General features: G+C 43.3%; 1 protein-coding gene across 1 annotated transcript in view; it reads left to right on the forward strand.

Moving 5' to 3' along the window:
* LOC120052867 (protocadherin Fat 1-like) overlaps window positions 1–24,647 on the forward strand; it is a 90,800-nt gene that overhangs the window by 15,493 nt on the left and 50,660 nt on the right. Inside the window, exons 2-3 of the mRNA XM_039000057.1 lie at window positions 4,307–4,621; window positions 16,303–16,364. Coding sequence (XP_038855985.1) covers window positions 4,307–4,621; window positions 16,303–16,364 — 377 coding nt within the window. The remainder of the gene's footprint in view (window positions 1–4,306; window positions 4,622–16,302; window positions 16,365–24,647) is intronic.

Genomic DNA, 24,647 nt, shown 5'->3' on the forward strand with positions numbered 1-24,647 from the left:
TTTTCAGGTCTTGCCATAAATGTTCAAGTAGATTTCAGTAAAAACTGTAACTCGGACAGTCACTGTCTTCTTGGTAAGCAACTCCAGTGTAGATTTTGCCTGGTCTTTTAAGTTATTGTCCTGTTGAAAGGTGAATTTGTCTCTCGGTGTCTGGTGGAAAGCAGACTGAACCAGATTTTCCTCTTGGATTTTGTCTGTGCTTAGGTCCATTCCGCAAAAACATTTATTCCCGAAAAACTCGCCAGTCCTTAATAATGATTACAAGCATATCCATTAGGGTTGGGTGATATAAATTTTTATTTGTCACATGCGCCGAATACAACAGCTGTAGACCTTAAAGTAAAATGTTTACTTACAAGCCCTTAACCAACAATGCAGTTTTAAGAAAAATACTGAAAAAAAATAAAATTAACAAATAATTAAAGAGCAGCAGTAAAATAACAGTAGCAAGGCTATATTCAGGGGGGCACCGGTTAGTCAATGTAATTGGGGTAATATGTACATGTAGAGAGTAGCAGCAGCGCAAAATAGGGGGGTTGGGGGGCAATGCAAATAGTTTGGGTAGCCATTTGATTAGATGTTCAGAAGTCTTATGGCTTGGGGGTAGAAGCTATTTAGAAGCCTCTTGGACCTAGACCTGGCGCTCCGGTACCGCTTGCTGTGCGGTAGCAGAGAGAACAGTCTATGACTAGGGTGGCTGGAGTCTTTGACAATTTTTAGGGCCTTCCTCTGACACCACCTGGTATAGAGGTCCTGGATGGCAGGAAGCTTGGCCCCAGTGATGTACTGGGCCGTACGCACTACCCTCTGTAGTGCCTTGCGGTCGGAGGCCGAGCAGTTGCTATACCAGGCAGCGATGATGCTCTCGATGGTGCAGCTGTAGAACCTTTTGGGGATCTGAGGACCAAATCTTTTCGGTCTCCAGATTTTAATAACCATATATATTACTGGCTTAGTACACAAGGGGGGGGGGGGCAAAAAACACAAAAGGCCATTAGGCATCTTTTACCAGAATGCTAACAAAGTTAGCACAAGTTATCCAGCTAATAAAGTTATACATATATATGTAAATGACCGAATGTCATTTTTGTTGACATTTACAAGCGAATGTGAATGAGAGCTATTATGCAAATGAACAAGGTTTTGACGCATGCTTGTCTGAATGAAGAACAGTACTGTGTACACGCTGTGTCTGTGTGGAGTCTGGGAGTCGCTAGGGCAACGGGCTTGCCTGCTCTGCTTAGAGAAGATAGGGGAGTAGCAGATGGGCCTAGAACAGAGCGGAGAAAAAAATGCAAGGATATCAAGATGCAGTGGTAGTTGTACAGAAAACTCATTCAAAGGGCTTTGACTTCTCAAACACCCTTATTAATTCAGCCACTTACTTAGATAACTAGCAAGTTAAACTTAGGGGTCGCCCTATCTCAGAATTATTTGGTTTTCGTGGCCCAAAAATTGAAATAAACGTATATGAAATATCTTGCTACGTTTTGTAAACGCAGATCTATAATGCTTCTTATTGTAATTTTCGCTCAGCATCAAACAAATGTTGTGCTTCAGCTGCACGTGTCCGTCCACTCGGATTAGAATTCAAACGACAGCGCTCCGACTGATGTGTAACTACCTTTCTCTGATACTTTTCTCGGTGTAGCCAGCTTACTTTTCTCAGGTAAAATGCAAGATTAACTTTAAGCAAAACATTAGGAAATGTAGCTGGTTACATTTATTCTATGATAAACATTAGAAATATGATGGCCATGTATCGTTTTTTGCTTTATCATCGTAAGCTCATTTACTTGTGTGGCTGCCAGCCACATAGTGTTGCACTTCTGTTGTCATTTGATGAAATTGAAGCTATTTTCTGCCGAATGTGTTGTACTAATGTATTTTTTGTGAAAGAAAAACTATAGTTGCACGTCACTGATCACTCTTTTGAAGCAAAAAATGACTATTGACTTTCCATATAAACGCGATCTCTGTCAATACACAGCTGCTCCCGCTTTCTCCCGTTGTGCTGGTTCACCTAGGGAACTACCGTAAACTTCATAATGAAAAATAATGTGACAGGTGAAATGAAGAACGCAAACTGCTTTATCTCCTAACGTATTGCACAAGTTGACTGCAGGTATTTACTTAAAAAGTAGCGACAAATATTAAAATGTACGGTATACTGTCCAAGCCTAATACCCATAACATGATGCAGCTACCACTATGCTTGAAAATGTGGAGAGTACACTACTTTTGCAGTATTACTTTAGTGCCTTATTGCAAACAGGATGCATGTTTTGGAATATTTTTATTCTGTACAGGCTTCCTGCTTATCACGTAGACAATTCGGTTAGTATATTGGAGAAACTACATTTTAGCATTTTGGTCATATAGCAGATGCTCTTATCCAGAGCGACTTACAGTATTGATTCCATAAAATGTTTCTACAACAATGTTGTAACTACACTGTTGTTGATCCATCCTCAGTTTTCTCCTATCACAGCCATTCAACTCTGTAACTATGATAAAGTCACCATTGGCCTCATGGTGAAATCACTGAGCGGTTTCTTTCCTCTCTGGCAACTGAGTTAGGAAGGACGGCTGTATATTTTTAGTGACTGGGTGTATTGATACACCATCCAAAGTGTAATTAATAACTTCACAATGCTGAAAAGGATATTCAGCATCTGCATTTTTTTAACCGATCTACCAATAGGTGCCTTTCTTTTCAAAGAATTGGACAATTTAGTATCTCACAACATTTCAGCTTTTCATTTTTTAATACATTTGTTGAAATTTCGAAATAGATAATTCCACTTTGACATGATGTGATATTGTGTGTAGGCCAGTGACAAAACATCTCAATTTAATCCATTTTAAATTCAGTCTGTAACTCAACAAAATGTTGAAAAGGTCAAGGGGTGTGAATATTGTCTGAAGGCAGGTTATACCCTCACATGGCTGTAGGAAGTGTTATGGAGTGTTACAGTGCTATCCATTTCCACCTTTGCCACCCTGCCTCCCGGGCCTTATTACACGCCTCAAGCTAACCACTAACCCTGGCTAGCAGTAATGATGAGTAATGACAAAAAAAGCACCTCAGACATAAGATACAGTAACTCTGAGGTGAATAAAAACTCTGAAACCTCTGAAAAGTGAAATGTCAGTGACAGGTGTTGGAGATTTCTTTTTTTCTTCTCTTTATTCTGAATATTTTTTATTCCCCCCTGAGGTGAAAGGTAGGCCTGTCTCTCGGTTTATAGACCTGCAGTGCAACTCATTGAGTTACAGGGAGCAACAAAGGGTTTTGAAAGGCAGGCAGTAGGAAAAGTAGGATTGGTGCCATGGAGCAGTGTCTTATCGTTCTTCGGTATATGGCAGACTAGGACAGTACGCGATTACCGCTTGCCTATACGTGGCAAACAGGCCCACGCCCTGGCTTTATTATAATTTATTACCGTCGGAGGTGTGCCGGGCAAATGAGCTCACTTTTATTGCTTTCGATAACAGGTCATTGGGACCTTTTTCAAACGTTAATGTTGACTTAAATTGCATGGAAAGAGATTTTCTAGAGATTGTCTTCTTAACTGAGTAATTTCCTATCGTTCTACCCCTGACATGCCATAACCCAAGTCTGCCTAATGATCAGATATATTTTTAAAGCCCCAAATAAAATGTGCATGAGAAACCACATCATAAATGTTGGGTAATCCTTGAGGGAAACAACTGTGCACCCATCCAGAGAAGGATGGCTGACTAGCCTACTTTCTAGTTTGCTGTTTTGATGGTTCCACCACTGATCTCCGTTCAGTCATCGGGGGTATTGTTGTGAAATGTTAGTCCAGGTCTTTGAAAGCTCCTCTGTTTGCTCAGCTGAAAGCTATAGGCCCCTCATGGCATATGGCCTGCTGTACAAATCCAGGCCTGTTATGTAGAAACAGACAGCAGGGTCTGATGTCAATACCAACCTTCTACCCTACCATATTCCCCCTACTGCTGTGCACCGACACCTACCCATGATTAAAATAGCACGGACTGAGTTTCTCTCTTTCTCCATATCTTTCCTTTCTCTTTCTTTGTTCTCTTTCAAGTGGTATCTATATACTGGAATATTTTGGTTTTGCCTAAGCGTTTGTGTGTGATCCCCATACAGAATGCTAAATGCTCTTTGAACTACTTTTTGTTTTTATATGTATGGACTAAGACAATTTCCATATAAAAGCTGGGAGTGAAATGGTTTTCCATTCAAAAGAAAATGGATGGTTTCTCTTAATACAAGAGCCCAAATAACTAATTACTCTCTCTTTCTTTCTCCCAGGGGTCATCAGAACCCAGGAACTCCTGGACCATGAGACCACCCCGCACTACTGGCTGACTGTGTACGCCACGGATGGTGGCGTGGTGCCCCTCTCGGCCTTCGTGGAGGTCTACGTGGAGGTCCAGGACGTCAACGACAACGCGCCGCAGACCTCGGAGCCCGTCTACTACCCGTCGGTGGCGGAAAACTCACCCAAGGACGTGTCCATCATCCAGATCGAGGCGGTGGACCCGGATGCCCGGGCCAGCGACAAGCTCTCCTACAAGATCACCAGTGGCAACCCCCAGGGATTTTTCGCCATCAACTCCAAGATGGGTAAGACGAAGGCAAAGGCCGCCACTTTTCTGAATTGAACTTTATTGATTCCCAAGGTGGAATTGATTTCTCGCAGGCAAACATGTGTAGTGCTGCTATGCTTTAAATGAAGAGCATACACCGAATAGTAAAGGTAGACAGAAAACAACCAGGTAAGGTCACACGTGTCATTAGTGTTATCCATTTGTGGTACATTGAAATGTATTGTAAATGGCCTTGTCTTTTGCTTCCCATTGACTTTGTGTATTCCAATGGATGTGTTCTGTAATATGAAACACAAAGCATGTACAGCGCCTTGGATTTATCTTCCCACGTATGTGTGGCCAGCAATCAACTAACCATCGCCTAACAGATTGTAGTCAATAGGCTACACACCGACTGAGAGACAAGTGTATGGAACGGCATGTCCAATTTCATCACTTGAAAGAATACAACTCCTCTCACAGGGTTGTGAATAGCGCTTCTACATAAAAGGGTAAAGAATAAATGTAGAAAGAATAGATGTTCAATCGCCCTTTGAGACTATGAGGGTACATGGGGGCAGTTGTAGGTTATCTAGGTTATATCAATCTTTTTGTTCTTGTTCTATAAGAAGCCTTGATATCTCCAGTATGGCCACATGATTTTAGCATGGTCGATAGGAGAGATGTCGACAGGGGCTTTTCCCACTACCCACAGAGCACAGTGTGTTCACATATGGTGTTCTGAAAATGGATGAACGTTGAATATTTCATTTTTTTGGGGGGTGAAGCCCACTGGAGCAGACAGTGATTTTACTCCAGCACAAGTGGAAATAGTAGTACAAGGACTAAAAGGTGCAAACTGAAGCTTTTGAAATGGAAGCCAACATTTTTGAACGTGGATGTTTTTTTGTTTTTTTCAGTGGACTGTGTTATTTTTGGTGGGGTTTTGAGGAATTGTTCACACTTTATATTCAGTTGGACAGATACCATGTTATTACATACGACTGTGATTTATTAGTATAATACCATAGATCTTGACTTTGTTCAGTTTCATTACAATTCAGTGTGGACTTCAAATGCCTTGTCTACAGTCCCCACGCCCAGCTGTGTAATTACAGTTGGGTTACCAAAGCAGTTCGACGCTACAAGGCATAACAGCGGCTCAATATGAAAAGTCTGCTAGCCTGAATGAAGTCAATCAGCAAAACGATATTTGTATGTCCCCTTTTAATAATTAACACAGAATGCTCATTACAAACAAGCCTGTTTACTTTGATTGCATTGTGCAACCTTGTATGTCTTTCAATAACTGCTAATTAACAAACTCATTTCAATCCTACCTCGGAGTTTTGTATGCCAGTCTCTTGTTGCGAGTACTCATTTAAACTGACATGAGGAATGGGCTGTAGAGCAATCGTCTCTCCCAATTTCCCCCATTGACTTGTGTGGTCCCATATTCCAAGGCGGTCCTCCCATCAACAAACTGTGGTTATTTTTGTTATAGCAGGGGCCAATGTGAGTGTTCTTGACCAAATAAGGGTTCGTCTTGTAGCATGCTCTCTCGAGCTTTCCTAATGATGGCAACTCTCCAATGAGAGACGGAAAAGAAAGGGAAGGGGGGAAAGAACTTTCTAAGGCACATTTAGCTGCATTTAGCCGCATTTAGCTCATTTAGCCATTAACTCAACGGGGCAATGGTTTGATAGGTTTGATAATGAAGGTGTGAGTTGTGTGGGAGGTGGAAGGTTTGTGTGAGTGTGTGTGTGTTTGTGTGTGGCTTGACTGTAAGATTCCACTTAGACAGATAAGCCATCCTGAACACAGTGGGTATAGTGTAACTCTCTTGCAATGGAGAAGGCATTCTTGAAGTGATTTAAAGTATAGACGACTAGAGATGAGTTTGCCAGACTCATGCTGTCGCGATAATAGCTGTTGTTGGATTTTAGGAGTTGGCCTAGATTCGAGTTTCTCCTATCTGTAGTTAGTACCTATTGAAGAAAGTATATAGGGCAAACCAGCCTAGAGACTAATGCACACCGGTGATTAATCACATAGGATCTGATCAGCCGAAGAGGTTTAATTTCACCCAACGTTTTAACAGAATTGTATGATATTCTATTATCCGGTGTTGCCTGAACCTGTTTGGGCTAGGGGGCAGCATTTTCACGTTTGGATGGAAAGCGTGCCCAGAGTAAACTGCCTGCTACTCAAGTCCCAGTTGCTAATATATGCATACTATTAGTAGATTTGGATAAAAAACTCTGAAGTTTCTAAAACTGTTTGAATGATGTCTGTGAGTATAACATAACTCATATGGCAGGCGATAACCTGAGAAAAATCCAACCAGGAAGTGGGAAATCTGAGGTTTGTAGTTTTTCAACTCTTGGCCTATCGAATACACAGTGTCTATGGGGTAATATTGCACTTCCTAAGGCTTCCACTAGATGTCAACAGTCTTTAGAACCTTGTTTGAGGCTTCTACTGTGAAGTGGGGCGAATGAGAGGGAATTGAGTAAGGTCTCTCCCAGAGTGCCATGAGCTGACCATACGCGTTCACGTGAGAGTTAGCTTGAGTTCCATTGCATTTCTGAGGAATTCTCCGGGTGGAACATCATTGAAGATTTATGTTAAAAACATCCTAAAGATTGATTCTATACTTCGTTTGACATGTTTCTACGGACTGTAATGGAACTTTTTGACTTTGTCTGCTCCAAGTGATGAATTTGGAATACTGGGCTAAACGCGCAAACAAAAAGGAGGTATTTGGACATAAAGATGAACTTTATCGAACAAATCAAACATTTATTGTGGAACTGGGATTCCTGGGAGTGCATTCTGATGAAGATCATCAAAGGTAAGTGAATATTTATAATGCTATTTCTGACTTCTGTTGACTCCAACATGGCGGATATCTGTTTCGCTTGATTTGTTGTCTGAGCGCCGTACTCAGATTATTGCATGGTTTGCTTTAAAAAAAAATCTGACACAGCGGTTGCATTAAGGAGAAGGATATCTTTAATTCTGTGAATAACACTTGTATCTTTTATCAGTGTTTATTATGATTATTTCTGTAAATTGATGTGGCTCTGTGCAAATTCACGGAATGTTTTGGAGGCAAAGCCAAATGTAAACTGAGGTTTTTGGATATAAATATGAACTTGATCGAACAAAACATACATGTATTGTGTAACATGTTGTCCCGGGAGTCATCTGATGAATAATATCAAAGGTTAGTGATTCATTTTATCTCTATTTCGCTGTATGCTTTCTGTGACTAGTTGCTGACCTAACATAATATGTTCTGCTTTCGCCGAAAAGCCTTTTTGAAATCAGACACCGTGGTTGGATTAACGAGAATTTGATCTTTAAAACGGTGTCTAATACTTGTATGTTTGAGAAATTTGAATTATGAAATTTCTGTTGATTGAATTTGGCGCCCTGCAATTTCATTGGCTGTCGGTGAGGGGTTCCGTTCCCAGACAGGTTAAGAGCGCCAATGGTGCCCTCTGATCAACGGGCAGATCCATATCTGACCCCAGGCCATTGATTTGGGCTAACCTCCAATGATTTTCATTTAACCTCTGAGATGGAAAGCACGTCACCGCTCAACTGTTGAAAACACAAAGGTGCGTCTGAGAAAGTGAATTGACATCCGTCTGTCTATTTTAAGGGTGGCTGCTTTAGATCGGCCCCGTGGTCAATAATCGCTTTCACCATAGTGTATTGTAGTTGGGTGTTTTTGCCTCCCATCTGAACAGGCTGGATTGAACGTATCCGATATGCGTCACGGTCTTTCGACACGTTGTTTCTGGATGTTTCCTGAAAACAGCTCTATTGGGAGAGCAGATTTCAACTTGCCCTTTGAACCAAATGCTCCTACTTAGCCTACATATTACCAGTAGATATTTTCCCCCCTTCTGGATTACGGGGTATTTATGAAACTCAAAGCTTTACAGGGCTACTGAGTCTACCTGTTTATGTTCCAACGCTTCTCCGCTTGCTTTGTAGGTCTTCTCAAATGGGTTTACACGAAGGACGGCGATGAGCGAAGGATGAAACCCATTCATGCATATCAAAGTGTGTTAAAACGTTTATCAGTGGTACACTAGGGCTCCTCGTGTCAGGTTCAAAAAGAGGTGGCTTGTACAAAGAGAAACTTCAGCTAAATCACTGCCTCCGTATATGTGTTTGTGTAATTTCTGGGGAGGGGAGGAGAGGAGAGAGAAGAGAGAGAGAGAGAGTTGAGTGCATCTCAACTGTTGCTGAAAACATTCAAATGTAATATTCATAAGTGAACGGGACAGATTTGTTCAACGATTAACTTAACTAAATCACTTATATGGATTTGTATCATTTATATGGAGAGAGAGAGATAAAGAGTGCATTTCAGCTGTTGCTAAAAACATCATCACATAATGTTAATAAGCAAAAGGGACACATTAGCTTTTTATTTTCCACGTGACTTCCATTAAGACGGATGAAAATTGGCATCATACCAGGTCGACATTATCAACTCAATATGACATTCTCCCCGCATATTACAGGACAGCACGCTCTGTAATTATAAGCTCAAGAACGGCAACGGGAGCAAGGCCCTGTTTTGGCATATCTACAAAGCTCTAGAAAGGGGTGGGAAGAAAAAATAAAGGAAAAAAATAATGTGTGTTGCATGTGTGGGTTTTGGCAAACGTTGCGTACACATGTCTAGCTAGCTAGCTTATTAGCTTTGAAGCTAACATTTCTTCCCTTCAGCTTTCTGCCTGAAAGTCTGACAGCTTCAAATGCAGATAGATGAAGGCTTCTTCTCATGCTGCTTTTGGCTCCCCCTTTTCCCTATTTTGGTGAGCATTGCAGACACGTGTAGCTTAGCTAGCTAGCTATCATTGAAGCTAGTATTTTCTTCCTGTAGCTTATTGCCTGACAGTCGGGGGGCTTCAAACGCAGATGAAGGCTTCATCTCCTGGCTGCTTTTGTGTCGCCTTGCCCTTTTCTCTGTGCAGTCCCCGTATCGGCTGGCTAAATCCCTGGATGAAAGGCTTACTTTATTTCTGCAGAGTAAACAAGTCCGGTTGTTTAGTTCCCTGTAACTCTGGGGGTTTCATTTAAGTGCAAGGCCATCTCTCTCGCAAGACACCATGGCAATCCCATTCGGAGAAAGCTGGCAATGGGAATTCATGGGTTTTGGGGTTTCGCTTGGTCTGGAATAATGTATTTTTAATTTTTAAAGGAGTTCCTCCCTGCTGTTTGGAAGTTTGAACGTTTTTTTCCCCCCAGTCTTTTCAAGACACCAAGGAGAATTGTGAACCTTTGTGAGATTGACTCCTTGGCCATCAATGTATGTGTGCAGTCTGTGTGTGTAGCATTGTATGTGCCTCCTCACATAACAGTGGTCTGTTTCCAGAGCTGGTGTGAACGAGGCTCCCCCTCTTTCCGCCACCTGATCTAGTGCTAACCCACCCACTCGCTGTGTTGAAGTGGATCAGGTTTATAGTGATACACATACCACAGGATTCCCTCGCTCCTCTCATTCGTCCCTCTCTCCCTCTGTGGGTTCAGCGTCCTTTTCAAACACAGCCCCGGTCGGAAAACACGTTTCTGCTTTTCCCACCCTCGCCCGGCTTGACCCCCAGCGAGCCCTTGTAGGAGTAGAGTTGCTGAGTTTCCCACCTCCTGCTCTGTACAAGCCTCCACTCTCACGTACACTCTCCGCTTTTTAAATCGCTACAAAGCTTTGGCCTCTCGTTAAGAAGAGACATCGGGAGGTATTCTCAGGGCGGTCGTCAGGGAGAGGTGGACGTGAACTGCCTTCCTGCGTAGAGGGAGAGTAGGAAAATGGATACTGTTAATGATGCCTGGTGAAAGAGGGATTTAAAAGATGCAGGCAGCCTGCTGCGACGGATTGGACTGGGCTTTGAACAATGCCGGAATTGGAGTGTGTGCTCAAACAGCCGTGACTTCTCGTCGGAAATACACTTGCACTCCGGAAACAGGGAGGGAATGAGAGGGAGAGGTCGGCTAAAGATCACATGAGTATCACAGAAAGTCTAACTAGCTGGCAATCCTATGTAGTCCAAAGGTCATTACACCAATGTGTCATCATGTACTGATGATTGTGATCTGTACGAGCAAAAGCACCAATAGTCGCTGGTTCAGTATTTCAGTGTTTTAACTACGATCCCTTTAGGACTCTCTTTTATGACGATAGGTTCAAGGTTCCCTATGAACAAACACTGTCCTTGCCCAAGATGAGAGACTATTGTATAGTCTGTTTTATGAAAGTTAGCTTTGTAGCGCAAACACACGACCTCCCCTTTCACAATGAGGCACTCAATGTTCTTCACTTGACAACAGTACAGCATAGCCCATTCACTTAGTTCTGCTTCCAGATTAGTCCTGACAATGGCATGTCCTGTGTGGGACAGAGTTGTGCATTCCACGTTGTCCCCCCCTCCGCATTTGGTAGCAGCAGTTGACCCACGTATTGACATTAATGGGAAAGATAAACCCAGGTGAATTTTTCTTTTAGGCCCCCATTGAAAATGAGGGCTCAACGCTTCCTAGCGAGACCGGATCAGAGAACCAGTCATTGTAGAACCAGTCATCCTCTGACAGCTTTAAAATGCATTTCTAATACCAGCAGTTGTATGAAAAGCCGTTAGAACAGAAAAAGAATAGCCGGTGGGGTCCGGGCTTCAAATCATCCACTCCGTGAAATACTCGTATCAGCTTTCAGTGACACCTTCTCTGTTAGAAAAGGGGAGGGGAAAAAAAAACATCTGACAATGTGCACCGCATCTTTCAACGCGCCCAGGCCGATAGCGAGGGGAAGCCAGATAGGAAATGGATACTACCTCCAACAACTTCCTGACGTTTCCTGCTATTCGGGGGGGCGAACAATTGGCACGAGACACAAAAGGTTTTCAAAGGAGCAGGAAAGGAAAGGGAAACTAATCCACAGCTTCTAGCTACCTGAACCTTTGTAGGCTATTGTTAATGTCTGTGTGTGTCTGTCTGTCTCTCTGTCTGAGAGTGTGAGGGATGCCTACAGCACCACAAGGCTTCGAGGTTCATTAAGTATAAGCTCATAGCACACCTGTTCCTCCCGGCTCGCCCCCTCCTAAGCTGCTCCCAAGCACCTCCCTCACCTCTCTGGGAACAGCTGAATCTACATCCTCCGACGCTGCAGCCGGGAGGTACTGCAGACTGCGGCCTGCACACCGACCAGACTGTCTGTCCTCAGCGCATGACTGAGCACGGGAATGTACACACATCAGCAGGGGCCGATGTAAAAAAAAAAAAAAAAAAAAAAAAAAAAAAAACGTGGACGTCATCTGCCGGGGTTGGTGTTTTCTCAATCTCACACAAGGTGTTTCCTGTCTCTCGCTGTCTATTTTGCTCTACCTTTCTCTCCCTTTTTCCCCTCCCTCCCTCTAAATTGAAGGCGGACACATTCAGGCATAATAGAAACAGTATAGCCAGTATGTAGACCCCAGCTGGTAATCAGCTCCACAGTATCCAATTACTCATCCCCGTCACCAAACCATACATCAATCACATGCTCAAACAGGCATCTGGAACCCCCTATAGGCACACCGTAGCAAAACGTTTTGCAACGGGAGATGAAAGTTTGTGCCTCTCATTGGAGAAGTCCCTCGCTCTTTTAGCCAGTTTTCTTCTGTTTGGTTTCCTGTGAATACGACCCCCGTCACATTGACCATGGGAATCAGAATCAGTAACACCCGAGTGGCTCTGATACGCTTTCAATGTACCACGACCACAGATGACATTGACCTTATAAAAATCCGTCCCCGAAATTGAGTTCCTCCAGTGTCGATGTTTATCTCTGTTTATGGTCGTAAGCAACTGCGCTTTCTTAAGCTTATCGGCAGTCCTGCACATCCTGTCGGGGAAAATTCCCGAGCTTCCAAAATTCCTCGGCTTCCATCATATGTATATTAGTTTTGGAGAGGAAGTATTTTCCCAGACCCCCTGTATCCGTCCTAATCGAGGACCGCCTACAGATAGACAGTGAGCTCATAGTAGGGTTCCCTCTTTTTTACGTCCCAAATGGAACCCAATTCCCTACTTTTGACCAGGGCCCACTGTCAAAAGTAGTGCACTATGAGGGAATAGGGTGCCATTTGGGACGCATTGTTTGTTTATATCCCCTCGTATGAATCTCCATTAGATGAGCCCTATTAGCTACCTGGTTGGAGGGTAATGAGGTAGGGAGGATGGAGTCCTCTGAAGCATCCCTTTGTGTGTGTGTGTGTGTGTGGGAGGGGGGGGGGGGTCTGTGCAGTGCTTAGGGGAGCGAGGCAGCCATTTTAGTTTTGAAGTGGTTTAGCTGTCCCTCTCTCTCTCCTTCACTAAATGCTAGCCATTTTCACAAAGACCCCCTCTTAGCAGCAGGTGTGAGAGGATCACGGAAGGCTATTGTCTGAATCCACTCACACTGTGTCTGCCAGCATACGTGTGTGTGTGTGTGTGTGTGTGTGTGTGTGTGTGTGTGTGTGTGTGTGTGTGTGTGTGTGTGTGTGTGTGTGTGTGTGTGTGTGTGTGTGTGTGTGTGTGTGTGTGTGTGTGTGTGTGTGTGTGTGTGTGTGCCTGTCAGTACGTCCCTGTCCGAGTGTGTGGTGGTTTCTATCTTGTTGTGTGAATCTGTGTCACTGTCTGAATCCCTGTTTGTGCGTGTGAAGTGGGCTCTTATGGGAAATGCAGGGACCTTTTGTAAGCTGTGTGAAGTACGGCATTCCTCCCCTAGCTAAATGATACGTCTGTGGAGGCCCATCAATGGTACCCAGTCGACGGCTCTGTGGCATCTCACCTTTAAAGAAACACCCAAACAACCCCTTCTCTACTGGAAATGTTTATCCTGCCCCATCTTAAAGCCCCTCACACAAGTCAGCCATGCTTTGGGCTACTTCTTTTGGGATACTTTGCCCTGCAATACACACTTTGCAATAATGAGGGTTTCTTGGGCTGTGTTGGCTGTGCAGGGAACACATTGCTGTTTTGAACCGCCATTTTGGGTTCTGGTTGGGTCTCCCTGTAGACTAGCTTGGAGCTAGTTGGTAGATTCAACAATTAAACATGGTGATATTGAAATGGTTGTCTTTGGTGCTCGAAGCAAGGAGAGGTTATATGTTTTCTCCTTATGAGAAAAACGAGTCGCCCTGGGTCGTTATATATATTTTTTACCCCGACCCAAAAACAGAAAAACAACAATCCCAACTTAGATCAAATAATGAAATCTCGGGGCTTATTCAATTTTTCGCTAGTTTGTCAACAATTACGGTAAATATCTCAAGGCGCTCATATAGCTCCTTCGTAACTGGGGAGGGTTTAGCCTCCAACTGCAGACACCCACAACATTCCCGCACGTCTACAGTTGACAGCTAAATATGTGTCACCCTGCTAGACTGCTAATCACTGCAGTAATACCTGGGTTGTGTCAGAGCCCGCCACTGTCCCGGACAGCTCCCCCGGCCTCCATTTTGGAGACGCGGTTGTGCTGAAGGACATGCTGCGGAATGCCTCTCCTCTGCAACTGTTGTTTTTCTCTAAACAGCCTGGCTGTAATTACTGTCGGCCCCGGCTCAGCTCACTCCTGAGGAGGCTTGCGTGTGTGTGTGTGTGTTCTTCGTCACCTTGTACACTTTCGTCACCTTGTAGAGTCCATGCCCTGATGATTTGAGGCTGTTCTGAGGACAAAAGAGGGGGGGGGGGTGCAGCTCAATATTAGGAAGGTGTTCTTAATGTTTTGTACACTGTGTATAGTACCTATATGCGTCTGTGTATTTCTAATCCATAAGCAGAATTGATCGTCAAAGGCTGGAGGCCTGGAGCTGTGGCTCAGGTAAAGATAGGGAGGTACGCTACGCCTACTACTTCATAGTTGTTGACGCGTGTAACCCCACATCAAAGGACTGCTTCCCGAGAGCTAGGAGACAGCTAAGATCCCATTTTTTTTTTTTAAAGATGGCTCCAACCATCCGGATCAATTTAGAGCAACCTTTAAGAGTTCTACCTCGGTTAAATTTAGCTTCTCGCTAGGATGGAGGTGCGGAGGAGTCAACCCCCGCCCCTTTAATTAAAGCTGTGCAGGATTTTCAGCATGGCACACTTGGCAGCTTGACAAAGGGGAACGTGTGTGTGTGAGTGAGTGAGCGCAACCCCCCTCTCTTTGTCAGTCATTTGGAAGTGTAGGCAATATTAATGTGTGTGTATGAATGTGTGTGTGTGTGTGTGTGAGCTCTTTCATTCTTTGGGAAATGGGGGTAATACGATCACTTTGTTTACGTCCATTGAGATGCCTTGCAAATTGGCCGGTTTTCAGCCCCACCGATATGCCTTACCTTCTTTTACAAAAGTGATGTCACAGTCAGCTGCTGGTCTCAACCCATGACACTACCCATCGCCAAACTATCCAGCATTGTTACAAGCTTAACAGTACAGTGTAGCACATTGACTTAGTTGTTGAGTTTGTTCTGACGGTGGCATGTTGTCAAGAGTCCTTCCTTAGTCGCTCACAATTTCCCCAGACTAGTTTTTCCAACTTGTAATGCTTTCATTAGCTTTGTTCAATGCTTTTATTTTTTATTTTAACAAAAATAGCTTAGCACACAAGGGAAACACTGTCTTTCTCTAATGCTGATAACTCTTTGTTTTATTTATTTTCAATTCCAAACTTTTTAGGGTATAGTATGAACGAAGCCCTGGGGAGCTCCGGCTCAGTTGAGTCCTTCATTTGCTGTGCAAGAGCTATTTCGAGAGGTGCTGCAAGTTATGGGCTTGCTATTCCGGTTTGCACCATATGTGCCATTGATGGGCTCGGGTTTCGGAAATCCTTTTTTTTTTTTTTGCTATGATAATCTGTCGCCGCGTGGTCCACCAGCCGGCTCTGGTGCGGTCTGCTCTGGCACGTCTACTCTGCACTCATGTTTACTGCGAGGTTACAATTACGCCGGGAGTGAGAATACACTGCTTATTATTTGGGGAGAAGAGACTGCTGCTCGTATAATGTAGCCAGACTTTTTGTTGATTTTTTTCAACCCTTCTCTCTTTCTCTTCTCCCGGCCCTTTGGTTGAATTGGATTTAAATCAGATCTAAAACAAACCATGGGATCTCATTCGAAATCCCTCCACTCTAACAGATGACTCAATACGCTAGAGCTCGGGCTTGGGGCTGCAATTGACGGTGTCTGCCTCTGACTGCCTGCTTCTGTATTTGTTCAGCTTGCGGTATAAGCCTCAGTTAGAGTTGAGGCCACTGCTGTTTCAGAGCCCGTTTAGCGGACCGCTGCGATATTTCACGTCTGGAGGATGGGGTGGCCTGACAGTGGACTGTCTGGGGCGTGGATGTGACTGGGGGTTTGGAGACCTTTCTATGGGGTCAGTATCTCAGCCCCCATCCATCTCGCAGGTCATTTAGAAGGATTGGATGACATAACCATACACTGCAAATCAGCAATTCACCCTGGCCCTTTCCTGCTTTAGTGTTAGTTTGGCTATTTTGAGTCTTTAGGAAGCACATCATACATCTTGTAATGAAGTTCGTCTGCCATTTCAAATATGCCTTTTTCTCAATATGGTTTTGTGGTTTCATTTCAAGGAAATGGATATCACGTTGTCCTGTAGTAAGACAAGATAACATTGATGCAACATTGATACATTGATCATGGTCATAGTACTAACAAACCTCTTTTCCCTCGACAGGTCTCGTCACAACTACCTCGAGGAAGCTGGACCGAGAACAGCAGGACGAGCACATTCTTGAGGTAAGCACCTTGTTTTGTCTGGTCTACCGCTATCAGAAAGGGGGAAAGAAAAAAACGGTCTACTTTCTTGTCCGCCTGTCTGTGAGCCCTCGTGTTTGTTTGGAGAAGCATCAACAGCATTGCTAATCATCAGAAAGGCCCTCAAGGATGACCTCTTCAGCCAAAACAGACAAAAAAAAACTTTAGCCTTGGCTGGCTTTAACCTCCAACCGACATACTTTGGCCGGGTGCCAAGCGTTGCCAACCAAAACAAGCGGAAGCACAGAGACGCAGCACATAGTTCCACACTAACCGGCAGAAAGGGGGTTTGGGTTTTGGATCATGATTCCGCCGGTTGAGATTTCCAGGGGGGAAATCAGGGTGACTGTGCCTTTGTTCTTCGCCAGTGTACCATCTCGGGATCGAGGGAGGCAAGCCGGGACAGGAAGCGAGCCTTCAAAGCCGGGTTGATGTTTAAACTTGTGGATACTCACTTTCTCGGTCTCTCTTTCTGTCTCTCCCTCCCCCTCTTCATTCCGTTCCCTCTGCCCAACCTAACCAAACCTTTAACACCAGCACATTTCATGCCAAGATCAAGTAACCAGATTGGGCGCTGCTTAATTACCGTTATAGGAGTTAATGCAATTCGAGGTTCATTGGATGCCAATTAATGCCAATGTGTGCCCGCATGCCAGCCACTCCCTGTGTTTTCATACTCAATTTACACAGTGGGACACACTCATTTTATTCTGGGACTGGAGAGTAAAGATAGTGGGGCAGAGGGGAGGGATCTATTCTCCACAGGAAGACATTTTGCTGCCTCTCTTTTCCCCCCTCCCCCTCTCTCATCCACCCTTATGATAAATTAAATGGCCTACTCCTAGATTTGATTGCCGAGTTGCACAGGCCTCAAGTGAGAGGAAAACTAAATTGAAGCTTGAAACGAAAGCCCTTTAATTTGTTAACCTTTCTAGGACACACGTTCCGCTAGCGGAACCCCTCGACAACATTCCGCTGAAAAGGCAGCGCGGGAAATTCAAAAATATTTTTTTTAAATATGTAACTTTCACACATTAAAACCTCTTGAGCCTATGGGGGCGCCATTTCGACTTTGTAAAAATGAGTTCCCAAATTAAACTGCCTCGTACTCAATTCTTGCTCGTACAATATGCATATTATTATTACTATTGGATAGAAAACACTCTCTAGTTTCTAAAACCGTTTGAATTATTTCTCTGAGTGAAACAGAACTCATTCTGCAGCACATTTCCTGTCAGGGAGTGAGATTTCAGAAATCGAGGTCCCTGTTCTGAGGTCAGTTTATAAGTCCCCATGTAAGCCATCGGGCTACATGCACTGCATACGTCTTCCTCTAGATGTCAGTTATCGGGGAGAATTTGAATGGAGTGGATTGCGCAATCTGGGACCCTATATATAGACCGTGGAACGGAAGTACCGTCCTTTTCAATGGTGCGCCTGGCGCAAGAAGACATCACAATGGCGTCCTGCAAACGCTTTCGTTTTAGTAGTTCTATATCTCCGGTCATGTTTTTATTCGTTATAGGTGTTAAAGACATCATAAGGTAGTTAATTTAAACCGACTTATAGCAGTTTATAGCAGTTTATTGCGATTTTCTGGGATTTCTTTGTCATGCGCTTTCACGAGTTGGACACCTCTCCAGTGGGTGGCTATCGTTAGCTGCTATTTCGACAGGAGAAGAGGACATCTTTCAACCCAAAGACGATTGTTCTGGAGAAAGGACACCTTGCCCAAGATTCTGATGGAAGCTCAGCTAATAGTAAGCAGTCTTTATGCTGTTAATTCGTACTTATGTTGACAAATGTCAAATAATAATTCCGCCATGAATTATGGGGCGGTCTCGCTTTAGCGCACGCTGTATTGCGCAGTAACGTTAATTTTAAAAATCTAACACAGCGATTGCATTAAGAACTAATTTATCTTTCATTTGCTGTCCAACTTGTATTTTTTAGTCAAGTTTATGAATAGTTTTCGATTAGAATAGGTGCCTTTCCCAAGATTTCTCCTGACATTTTCTTTGCAGCTTGGCTACTTTTCTCATTGTATAACCACGATTTGTGCCGCTAAATATGCACATTTTCGAACAAACTCTATATGCATTGTGTAATATGATGTTATAGGACTGTCATCTGAAGAATTCTGAGAAGGTTAGTGAAAAAATGTATATCTTTTGGTGGTTTATACGTTATTGCTATGTTTGGCTTGAATCAATGCTGTTGTGATGTTTGCTATTGTGGTAAGCTAATATAACGCTATATTGTGTTTTCGCTGTAAAACACTTAGAAAATCTGAAATATTGTCTGGATTCACAAGATCTGTGTCTTTCAATTGCTGTACGCTGTGTATTTTTAAGAAATGTTTTATGATGAGTAATTAGGTAATACACGTTGCTCTCTGTAGTTATTCTAGTCGCTTTGGTGAGAGTTGTGATGGTGGCTGCAATGGTAAACTATGATTTATACCTGAAATATGCACATTTTTCTAACAAAACATATGCTATACAATAAATATGTTATCAGACTGTCATCTGATGAAGTTGTTTCTTGGTTAGTGGCTATTTATATCTTTATTTGGTCGAATTTGTGATAGCTACTGATGGAGTAAAAAACTGGTGGAGTAAAAAAAGTGGTGTCTTTTGCTAACGTGTTTAGCTAATAGATTTACATATTGTGTCTTCCCTGTAAAACATTTTAAAAATCGGAAATGATGGCTGGATTCACAAGATGTGTATCTTTCATCTGGTGTCTTGGACTTGTGATTTAATGATATTTAGATGCTAGTATTTACTTGTGACGCTATGCTAGGCTATGCTAGTCAGCTTTTTTACTGATGGGGGTGCTCCCGGATCCGGGTTTGGGAGGAATTAGAGGTTAACAAGTCCAGTACAGCAAATGAAAGATAAACATCTTGTTAATCTACCCATCGTGTCCGATTTAAAAAATGCTTTACAGCGAAAACACAACATATGATTATGTTAGATCACCACCAAGTCCAAAAAACACACAGCCATTATCCCAGCCAAAGATAGGAGTCACAAAAAGCAGAAAGAGATAAAATTAAATCACTAACCTTTGATGATCTTCATCAGATGACACTCATAGGACATCATGTTACACAATACATGTATGTTTTGTTCGATAATGTGCATATTTATACATTGGCGCGTTACGTTCAGTAATGTTTTGCTTCCAAAACATCCGGTGATTTTGCAGAGAGCCACATCAATTTACAGAAATACTCATTATAAATGTTGATGAAAATACATGTGTTTTGCATGGAACTTTAGATAAACTTCTCCTTAATGCAACCGCTGTGTCAGATTTCAAAAAAGCTTTACCGAAAAAGCACACCATGCAATAATCTGGGTACAGCGCTCAGAGCCCAAACAAGCCAAAGAGATGTTGTGGAGTCAACAAAGTCAGAAATAGCATCATAAATATTCACTTACCTTTAATGATCTTCATCAGAATGCACTCTTAGGAATCCCAGTTCCACAATAAATGTTTGATTTGTTCGATAAAGTCCATAATTTATGTCCAAACACCTCCTTTTTGTTCGCGCGTTTATTACACAATCCAAATGGACGACGCGCTGGCAGGTCCAGGGCGAAAGTTCAGACGAAAAGTCATATTACAGTTCGTAGAAACATGTCAAACTAAGTATAGAATTAATCTTTAGGATGTTTTTATCATAAATCTTCAATAATGTTCCAACCGGAGAATTCCTTTGTCTTCAGAAATGCAATGGAACGCAAGCTACCTCTCATGTGAATGTGCATGACCAGCTCGTTGCACTCTGCCAGACCTCTGACTCAATCCCCTCTCATTCCCCCCTCCTTTATAGTAGAAGCATCAAACAAGGATCTAAAGACTGTTGACATCTAGTGGAAGCCTTAGGAAGTGCAATATGACCCCATTTCCACTGTATCTTGGATAGGCAAAGAGTTGAAACACTACAAACTTCATATTTCCCACTTCCTGGTTGGATTTTTTCTCAGGTTTTTGCCTGCCATATGAGTTCTGTTATACTCACAGACATCATTCAGAGTGTTTTCCATCCAAATCTACTAATTATATGCATATTCTAGCTTTTAGGACAGAGTAGCAGGCAGTTTACTCTGGGCACCTTTTTATCCAAGCTACTCAATACTGCCCCCCTGTCCCAAAGACGTTAAGGACAACAAAGTCAAGGTATTGGAGTGGCCATCACAAAGCCCTGACCTCAGTCCCATAGAAAAGTTGTGGGCAGAACTGAAAAAGCGTGTGCGAGCAAGGAGGCTTACAAACCTGAGTCAGTTACACCAGCTTTGTCAGGAGGAATGAGCCAAAATTCACCCAACTTATTGTGGGAAGCTTGTGGAAGGCTACCTGAAACGTTTGACCCAAATTAAACAATTTAAAGGCAATGCTACCAAATACTAATTGAGTGTATATAATCTGCTGACCCACTGGGAATGTGATGAAAGAAATTAAAGCTGAAATAAAACATTCTCTGCTATTATTCTGACAATTCACATTATTAAAATAAAGTGGTGATCCTAACTGACCTAAGACAGGGAATATTTACTAGGATTAAACGTCAGGAATTGTGAAAACAGAGTTTACATTTATTTGGCTAAGGTGTATGTAAACTTCCGACTTCAACTGTATGTATATGTATGTGTCTGTATGTATTTTTGTTGTAGTTTTACTGAATGATTATATAATAACTTTACAGTTAGCTTTCATTTGATCTACTGCTCCACTTCAGTTTGTCCGGAACGGGAGCGAGATAGAAAAAAAAGAAGCAATTTGACGCAAGTACCTTTTGACCTAAATACTTTAGATGTGGGTAAGTGGTAACAGAGCTAAGGTGACGCCTTTTGTCTCAAATGGCACCCTATTCCCTATGTAGTGCACTTATTTTGACTAAGACCCATAGGGTGCCTTTTGGGACAAAGACCTTTGCTCCTAGCCTGGCCCCCTAGCAGAGTCTGGCTGGTAACCATAGCGACTTCAGAACATGTGGAGCTAGTGAAGTGGGGGGTGGTCGGGGCTGGCTGACTGTGCAGGCCTTGTTTGCACCAGATGCCGGGAGGGGAGTTGGAGTGGAGTGGCTGGGTGGGGATGGGGGGGGGGTTTATGATGGGGTGAGGGTTGGTAGGTGGTGGTGTGTGTCTGTGTGTGTGTGTGTGTGTGTGTGTGTGTGTGTGTGTGTGTGTGTGTGTGTGTGTGTGTGTGTGTGTGTGCGTGTGTGTGCGTGCTTGCGTCTCTGCATGTGTGCACATGCCAGTGTGTATGTGTGTGAGCGCCACTGGTGGTGGGAGTGGGGGAGGTCTCTGAGTGAGAAGACGGCAGGCTCATCTTGGTGAGTGTGTGTCGGCTTCAGCGGCAGGGTGACAGGCCTGAGAACAGGGAGGGAGGGAGGGAGGGAGAGAGAGAGGAAACAACAAAGGAGATATGTTAGGATATGCTCGCCCAGACCTGAAAGATAGGCAAGTTGAATGTTCTGGTCATATGCCTATCTATACACCAACTTCACAAGTTTCTATAGTCTCAGCCACTTTCATGATTAATGCCTGTGTGTCTAGGCACTAACATTTCACTAAATCCGACTTGAGAGTTGGCCGCCATTTGACCAGGGGTTTGTCGCAGACGTGCAACAATGCACTCCAAGTGTAAACATTTAATTACGAAAAAGCCCGAGAACCATTGTGACACTGTCTTGACGTTGTTGTGACTGTCTGTCTGACAGACACAGAGACTGTCCTCTGGTAAAGACTTTGTTTTGAAAGAGTAGGATGTGCTGATGAGCAACTGTCTAGCAGGGCTTGGGAAGCGTGCACGCATGTACACTCACATACACCATCTCTCTCTCTCACACACACACACACACACACACACACACTCTCTCTCTCTCTCTGACAAGGTAAAAATCTGTTGTTCTGCCTCTGAGAAAGGCAGTTAACCCTCTGTGCCCCGTACGGTATTACAGAGTTCAGTTTGTCTTTGTAATTGATGCTCCCGTCTTGTCTCTCCAGTCGCTCGGCATAATTACCATTCAGCTTGCGTCCCAAATGGCACCCTATTCCCTATTTAATGCACTGCTTTTGACCGGAGTCCCAAATGGCCTCCCTATTCATTATTTAATGCACTACTTTTGACCAGAGGCCTGTGGGCAACTGGTCGAAAGAAGTGCACTATATCGGGAATAGGATACCATTTGGGATGCACACACATACAGCAGAGTTCACCTGTTAACGTTAGCCGGGTCCTCGTCTTCAGCTTTTTTCAATCCACTGCTTTGATTTCACAAAGGGAACTGGGAACTGTGGACAACGTGTGTGTACACAATGGCACTCTATTCCCTGTATAGTGCACTACTTTTGAACAGGACACCTATGGCTCTGGTCAAAAGTAGTGCACTACGTAGATGTAGGGTGCCATTTAGGACGCATGTAAAATATAATCAGAAACGGGGCCAAATGAACTCATCTGCTCGTAATGGCAATGTTCATTACAGAATATGAGAATACGGGCCAACGCACCGGCAACACTGCTCCCGAGAGGAGCATGCCGCCTCGAACTCGAATGGTCCTCGTCGTCCTATTTCATTAATTTTGTTCGGGCAAATAGCTCGGACTGCCTCGGACCGACTAGGCGCGGGGAAACAAAAACACATTATGCCGCTAATCGTCGCTGCTAGTGCCAAATAGAGTGTGACCACCAACCCCCAAAGTGATTTTGCTGTAGCGCTGAGCAGATGGTTTTAAATGACTATTGTTCAGCTCTCTATTTTATTTCTGACGCTTTGAGATAGATAGACGAACCCCAGTTCAGTTTCCCAGTTACTCATAACATTTAAGTGTTGTGTTTTGTTTGGATCAGCTACGCTTATGGCTGGCTGAGTACTTTAAGCTGTCTCGGCTGTGCATTTCATTTGAAAGATTAGACATCATTCAGATATTAAGCCATGCCAAATTAACAAAGTGTTAAAACAGCTGAGTGTTCAAACTACCAAGTGTTCAAACTAACTTATGTCCCTCCGGCAAACTGTAGGCTGTAGGGTTTAATTATTATTTTGGAACTATTTTTAAACAATTGTTTCTCCCCTGGCTTTCCAAAGTGGTGAACACGTCATGCCACTGGTGTGTTTTTTTGTTGTTGCCTGGTCTCAGAACAGTTTGTGCCACATGACAATTACCATAGGAATTGGCAAGACTTCACAAACTGATTTGGGACCAGGCTGGAGTTTGATACCTAATAGTTCTATCACTGTGAGGAAGAAAACATCCACATATATAAAAAGCAGTTTTTCCTCCTTGTGCCTGGTTGGATGGTGATACATGTATCAAGTAAACCCATTTAACGGAATATGCAGTTTTTGGAGCACTAAGGAGACATTGCTCACCAAAGAGACGGGGCCTGCTACATCTCCAAAATAACGACGAGTCTCATTCTTCTGCAGCAGAAAAGCAAAGCGAGTGTGGTCTTTGGACCGTCTTGTTGCGCTTGTCTCAGAGAAAGAGGCAAAACTGTGACTTGCCTCTCACATTCATTCGAATCCATTCACTGTAAAAACGAACGACTGAAAGGGAAAGAAAGAAGGTAAGGGAACAATTCAATTTCAATAAGCGAGCGAGTGAATAACAGCCTGTTCCCTTCGCATATTGGTTCCCGGAAGCACAGTGTGGGTCTTTGAATAAGATGACTCGCTAATCTCGGAAGGAATTGCTTCAATTTTGGCAGCCAATTTACTTACTGAGAAGCATTTGTGTATACAGCAATGAAATGAAGAGGGGGAGGAAGAGGTGGGGGGGGGGGAAGAAAGCGAGTTTACTTTTTACCTCCGCTCTCTTTGATTAATTCAAGGCCTTTGAATAAGGAACGTCCTCAATCAATTGGCGGAGCTCTGGTCATTAGATATTCAAGAGATGCAGAGCTTACTGCTTACACATATGTGCACCATTATTGCCTGGTCCCCCCTTTCCTCTGCTGTATATGCATTGTTTCGCTTAACTGGTTTCAAACATGGCTTTAATTGGAAATGTTTACGTGACAACTCTTCCCAACGTTACATGGGTATATGGAACACAACGTCCGTTCAAAATGTGAAATGTGATGACGTTCTACCGTTGACTGTTGGCCTTGACACTTAATTCCCAGAAATCCTTTGAAGCTTTACATTTCCCTCTTTTCCCTCTAATTCCATATTTTCCCCTATTTTTCAATCGGATTAAAGTCACAGTCAACATAATTCCCATTCTCCCATTCTAATTCCATGTT

Source organism: Salvelinus namaycush, chromosome 8 (genome assembly GCF_016432855.1).
Source record: "Salvelinus namaycush isolate Seneca chromosome 8, SaNama_1.0, whole genome shotgun sequence".
Taxonomy (NCBI): domain Eukaryota; kingdom Metazoa; phylum Chordata; class Actinopteri; order Salmoniformes; family Salmonidae; genus Salvelinus; species Salvelinus namaycush.